This window comes from Siniperca chuatsi, linkage group LG24 (genome assembly GCF_020085105.1).
Source record: "Siniperca chuatsi isolate FFG_IHB_CAS linkage group LG24, ASM2008510v1, whole genome shotgun sequence".
In the NCBI taxonomy this organism is placed as follows: domain Eukaryota; kingdom Metazoa; phylum Chordata; class Actinopteri; order Centrarchiformes; family Sinipercidae; genus Siniperca; species Siniperca chuatsi.
The window spans coordinates 14,014,995-14,020,578 of NC_058065.1; the positions used below are offsets into that span (position 1 = coordinate 14,014,995).

At 41.3% G+C, this 5,584-nt stretch overlaps 1 protein-coding gene across 2 annotated transcripts; it reads left to right on the plus strand.

The window, feature by feature from the left end:
* The first annotated feature begins 432 nt into the window (after positions 1 to 432).
* LOC122872259 (helix-loop-helix protein 2-like) lies at positions 433 to 4,451 on the plus strand. Of its 2 annotated transcripts, none has more exons than XM_044188232.1 (2): positions 433 to 894; positions 2,040 to 4,451. In XM_044188232.1, the coding sequence occupies exon 2, from the start codon at positions 2,080 to 2,082 to the stop codon at positions 2,449 to 2,451; it is 372 nt and encodes a 123-aa protein (XP_044044167.1). In that variant the 5' UTR covers positions 433 to 894; positions 2,040 to 2,079; the 3' UTR covers positions 2,452 to 4,451. The 2 variants fall into 2 exon arrangements, with proteins under 2 accessions (XP_044044167.1, XP_044044165.1); XM_044188230.1 differs by having other exon boundaries at positions 435 to 1,123.
* Positions 4,452 to 5,584: the final 1,133 nt, after the last annotated feature.

Genomic DNA, 5,584 nt, shown 5'->3' on the forward strand with positions numbered 1-5,584 from the left:
AAAATAAAGCCATTTTAGGATGGACTTCTGACTGTCGAGCTTACCAGATTTGTGTATTGGTGAAAATCTCCCTCTCTCTTCCTCTCTCCACCTGCACTTAAAAAAAAAACAATACAAAAAAAAAAAAAACAGGAACATTTTTTAATCATTACTAGTCACCGAAAACGGGCGCACGTGCACAAACTCACAACACGGACACACGCATTTATTTATTTTTTCCATCTTTTATCATGCACACATCTCTGCTTTTTCCCTTTGCCCACTGCTCCCACGGGAGGGAGAGCGCTTGAGGGCTGAGGGGCGTGAAGAGAGAGGGAGGAGGTGTGTGTTTGTGAGTGTGTGTGTGTGTGTGAGAGAGAGAGAGAGAGAGAGAGAGAGAGGGAGGGAGGGGGCGGTGTTAGACAATACCATTCCTCAAATATATTCCATCCCCTCCGTCCCTGAAGTGAACCTTTATTAGTCGGGATCGTTTGGATCTTATCTCGCATATGACACTCGGCGGAGGAAAGACTGGAGGAAAAAGAGGGGGATTATCTGTGAATTGCCTTCCGATCCGCTGATTCCTGACACGGGAGAGCCTCGCTTATCTCGCACCTTTCTCCCCATCTTCCACAGGCGGATGGACGAGTAGCCCTGGCTGCACTTTCTCCACTATCTGCCCATCTCTTCTATTGTCTCTCCATCGCTGGGATCACACGGGGGGGGGGGGATGCTGACTGATCCCTGCTCACATCTTTACTGTCATTTCTTTTTTTTCTTTTTTTTTTAATCGAGCGATCACTAATCATCTCTAAGACTTTAAGGCTCCAGACTGTTTTGATCTGCAGAAACATTTCCTGGCTTGACGTTTGACCCCGCGTGATTCCCATGTTGCAAGTTCGCAGCTGAAAAAAAGTAAAACAACTAGTTTCTTTTCTTTCTTGTCTTTTTTTTTTTTTTTTTTTTTTTGGTTGTTGTTTTTCTTATCCGTGAGGCCGAGGGTCCGTGTCTTTAGCGTCTGATGGTTGTTTTGGCCGGTGGAATATGAGTTAATTTGGAGTTGAAAGCTCCGCTCAAGAGCGCCTTTAAGTTCGTTTCGAGATTTTTTTTTTTTTTTTTTTTTGCCTCCCAACTCTTTGTCAAGGTGAGTGTCAAATGTGGGGGGAAAAACATTCTACACACACTTGAAAAAATGACACATCAGTTTGTTTTTAAATGTTTGTGCCTCCATCATCTATTTTTGTATTTTTATGTGCAGCCACATATATATATATATACATATATATATATATATATATATATATATATATATATATATATATTTTTTTTTTTTACTAACCTCGTTTTATTAAAACACAATAGCTCCAATAATTTCATGTCCAGCAGATGTCTACATTATTTTTGCCGTCTTATGCCTCCATGCTGTCAAGTCACTCTGGCCTCAGCCAAGCAGATGTGTTCATCACACTGTGACAGATGGCCAATTCTGATTATGTTAATTCACGCAAAAAAAGGGAGTTTCTCCTTCATAAGTGATCACAACTTGCGTGATTTTGTTTGGGGGGGGGCATCAAATCAAAAAGAATCATTTGAAAGAAAAATCAAACGCCACACTTTAAAAATGCGATGTTTTTCTTAATTGTTCGGCTCTTTTGAAGGCCTTAGGCTTTAATAAATTAACCATTACACGAGCCGTTCATTATTTATGGAGTTTAATGTTATTATGCAACGAACGTAGACTACGTTCGGATTTATGGGGGGCCCTGGCACCCAAACCAGGACCCGCTATGGGATTTCTCATAGTGGGGCCTCAGGGTGGCAGAAAACACTGAAAACAATTACATTTAATTGCCATTTCTTCATATTTGTTGTGTATTCTTCGTGAGTTTCGATTAACAACAGACTTATTAAGAAGATATACACTGGAGGCTGGTTATTTAACATTCAGAAATCTTTACAATAGAAATCCAGATGTCACACAGGGTTGCATTGGGATGATATTTTTAAGAATAGAATAGCCTAAAACAGTGTTTTAATAGTTGGTTTTGTCCACTCTGCAGGTTTTTAAGGAGGACTGACTGCCAACACCGGAGAATAAAAATGATGCTGAGCCCGGACCAGGCTGAGGCCGACCTCTCTTGGACTCAGTCCGACCCGGAGACGATGCTCAACGGCCTCAACTCGGCCGGCTGCGCCTCGGACGAGCCGGCGGAGGGCGAGGACAGGCCAAAATGCAAAGCCGACCAGCCCCTGAGCAGGGAGGAGAAGAGGAGGAGGCGGAGGGCCACGGCAAAGTACCGCTCGGCCCACGCCACCAGGGAGAGGATCCGAGTGGAGGCGTTCAACGTGGCCTTCGCGGAGCTGCGGAAATTACTCCCCACCTTGCCCCCGGACAAGAAACTCTCCAAGATCGAGATCCTCAGACTGGCTATATGCTACATCTCATATCTCAATCACGTGCTGGATGTCTAAAAGTGACTCCCACCCCCCACCCCCCCACCATGAGACAGAAAGGGTTTGGTTGGGTTGGTAGACTGGACTCAAGCGCATGCTGGGCGTCAATTGATATGGCAAGGTTGGCAGTTAGGGTCGACTGAGAACGGAGACTTGTAAAGCAGATACCCAGTATTTGTTTTTGTTTTTTTGCAGCTTTTCATAGATATTTTGTGCACTCATTCACTACCTTTAAATTGATCAATTTCCGGGTGAGTCAGGACTCACTGAGTGAAGAAACCTCCTAACTGGCTGATATGAAACGTCGGATATATCGGTCTCTATAACACCTGTGACATGAGCTCCCATGTTGCTTTGACTTGAAATCTTCGAGGTTTTAATTAGGCTGCAACATGCTTACTAAATCAGCAAACTTGAAATCGTTAAACAAACAAAAAAAAAACTTTCAGGGCCAACATCTAGTAAAGAATTTCTCCCACCAAATGAAACCGTCTTGTCCCCCAGATGCTGGGACTTTGCCATACCTTATAGTTGACTGAGTTGACCCCCAGCGTGAGTCCAGTGTTGGTTATTAAAGTTCCGAATGAAAGGAAAGCCTCAACTTTCAGTCCAGACCGCTCACTGAACAAAAGCAACAAGCGACCGAGTCGTTTGAGCTGTTAGATGCAATAATGAGAAAAATGATTCTTTTCCGATATACAGTGGGGGAGGGTGGGCTGTGTGAGCCCCCCGCAGGCATTCATGTTTCCCTCCCAACGGCGATGTAGTGGAGAGTAGAAAATGTGTGTGTGTGTGTGTGTGTGTGTGGGGGGTTATCATGAATATCAAGAATCTGGTTTTCAGAGAAACTTGAATCTCCACATTAAATCGCCCTCACACGTGCCATTAGTATAACCCCCCCCCACCTAATGTCGTGAATACACCTCAGCCTCAAAACGAAGTCCTGCCCTCACTGTATCAATTTGAGGTCTAGTCAAACAAACACTGGGGCATTTTTCCCGATCGAAGTGAAAGGATGTAAACGAGATAGCTGCTTTAGATCTAGTTTAGATGATGTTTTCCGTAAAGGAAGAAAAAAAAAAAAAAAAAGATTCAATGCATAAGTGCCACTTATGACATATAAAATTGTGACCTTAATCATTTTTTTAAAAGTGTATGGAATTATTTATTTAATTGTGTTAATATTTAAGGCTAATTTATTTCTGTTGATATCATAGGCTGGCGTCTTTTTGTATAAATGTATATTGTTTGTTGCTTCTATATTTTAGGCTGTGAAATTGAACTTGGAAAGTGATGGTGTTCTACTCTTAAAAAAAATGGCACTTTCTGTTAATCCATAGCATAATTTATTCGTTTGATGTATGTTTGATGTATGTCATTATCTTTTTTTTTGTTGTTGTTTGTTTTTAATGTCACGTCTATTGTCTATCAATAGCAACGATAAGCACTTCAAGATGGGGTTCGATGGCCCCATACATGTCTATTTCCCTAAATTGTTGTGTTAAGAGGTTGCTCGAGGAATTGGAATTGGGCTGCTTAAAAAACAAAAAAAAAACTAAACAAATCATTCAATTTAAGAATTTGTTTCACTGACAGAATAATGTAATCATGTGAAGAATGATTATGTCAAACAGTTTCTACCACCAAGGGGTTATCATACGATTCAGAAGCAAACCTCTTTTTTTTGCTGTTACCAAAAAATACTAATTATTTCGAGTAGTCTGAATTTATTATCTTCAATGTTTTGATGTTATTATTTTAATGAATTGGTTTATTTATTTATTTGTCTCTGCTTTGTATTATGAAATCCAATAAGTAATTTTCTAGTGAAGGAAAAAAAAAAAAAACATATCCTCTATCCAAAGATTTTCTGTCTCTTCAGGGTTGTGTAGGCTACTTGTTGCTTTATGCAGATCTTTTGTAGTAGAGGTATTGTGTGACAGCTGGTTTCTAATGGACAAACTTTTCATATTTTCCGGTGTTATTTTTAATTAAAACGGAAATACTTGAAAAAAAAAGAATCCCTTTCCTGTTTTGACATATTTTAAAAAAGAAAGTCACGAAGGTTTTTTGAGTTTGCAATGTACAAAAAAAAGCGCTAACAGCTAACAGCGTGACGGCCGTTGCTAACATTCAACTGATTGGAATGATGGATACGGTACAGGATGACGTCAGGTGCACGTACGCGCGCGAGCACACGCACACGCGCGGGGTGCAAATCAGCACACATACGCTGCGCGCTTTCGGACCGCTTCCTGAACACACGCGCGCACGCACACACACACACGCCTATACTCACATTACAAACTGTACAAACACACACACACACACACACACACACACACACACCCACACACACACACAACGCAGGGTGAAATAAGTGTAAACCCAAGCAGATAGAAGAAAACTCACCCTGTACACACACACACACACTTTCTCTCTCTCTCTCTCTCTCTCTCTCACACACACACACACACACACACACACACACACACACACAGTGGTCAGCAGCTAAAGGCAGTGGTAGGCTACATGTGTGCTCCTGGCTGAAAGGCTCTCTCCCTCCCCCAGAGAGGGGGCAGGTGTTACTCCAGACGAGCCAAGACAACCAAATTACTGGCCGTCTGGCACCTCCCGTGGGAAACCCGGGGAGAGAGGAGGGATGAGAGAGATGGAAATTTATGAGCGAGCGAGCGCCGAGATGTAATATTGCCAAATGGTACAAAAACAAAAAGATCCAAATATTTATATTCATTTGTGATATATACACCTATTCCCATCGATTGCGCTATAAAAAGCTTGTAGTTGAGTTACAGAACAGGAGATGTGGAGGATGTGTGAATGCTTTTATCCAGGCTTCATTAGATTATCATGAGTGAACCTTTTTTTATATATATATTTTTTTTTTTGGCACAAGCATGGGTGGCCCCAGTGGGAATCGAACCCTTCACCCTGGAAATGCCACAGTTAAGCAGTTCCAATTGAGCAACAGAATGCATGATCAAATATGTATGATTAGAAACAATACAATCTATCAGAATCAGAAATACTTTATCTATCTATCTATCTATCTATCTATCTATCTATCTATCTATCTATCTATCTATCTATCTATCTATCTATCTATCTATCTATCTATCTATCTATCTAT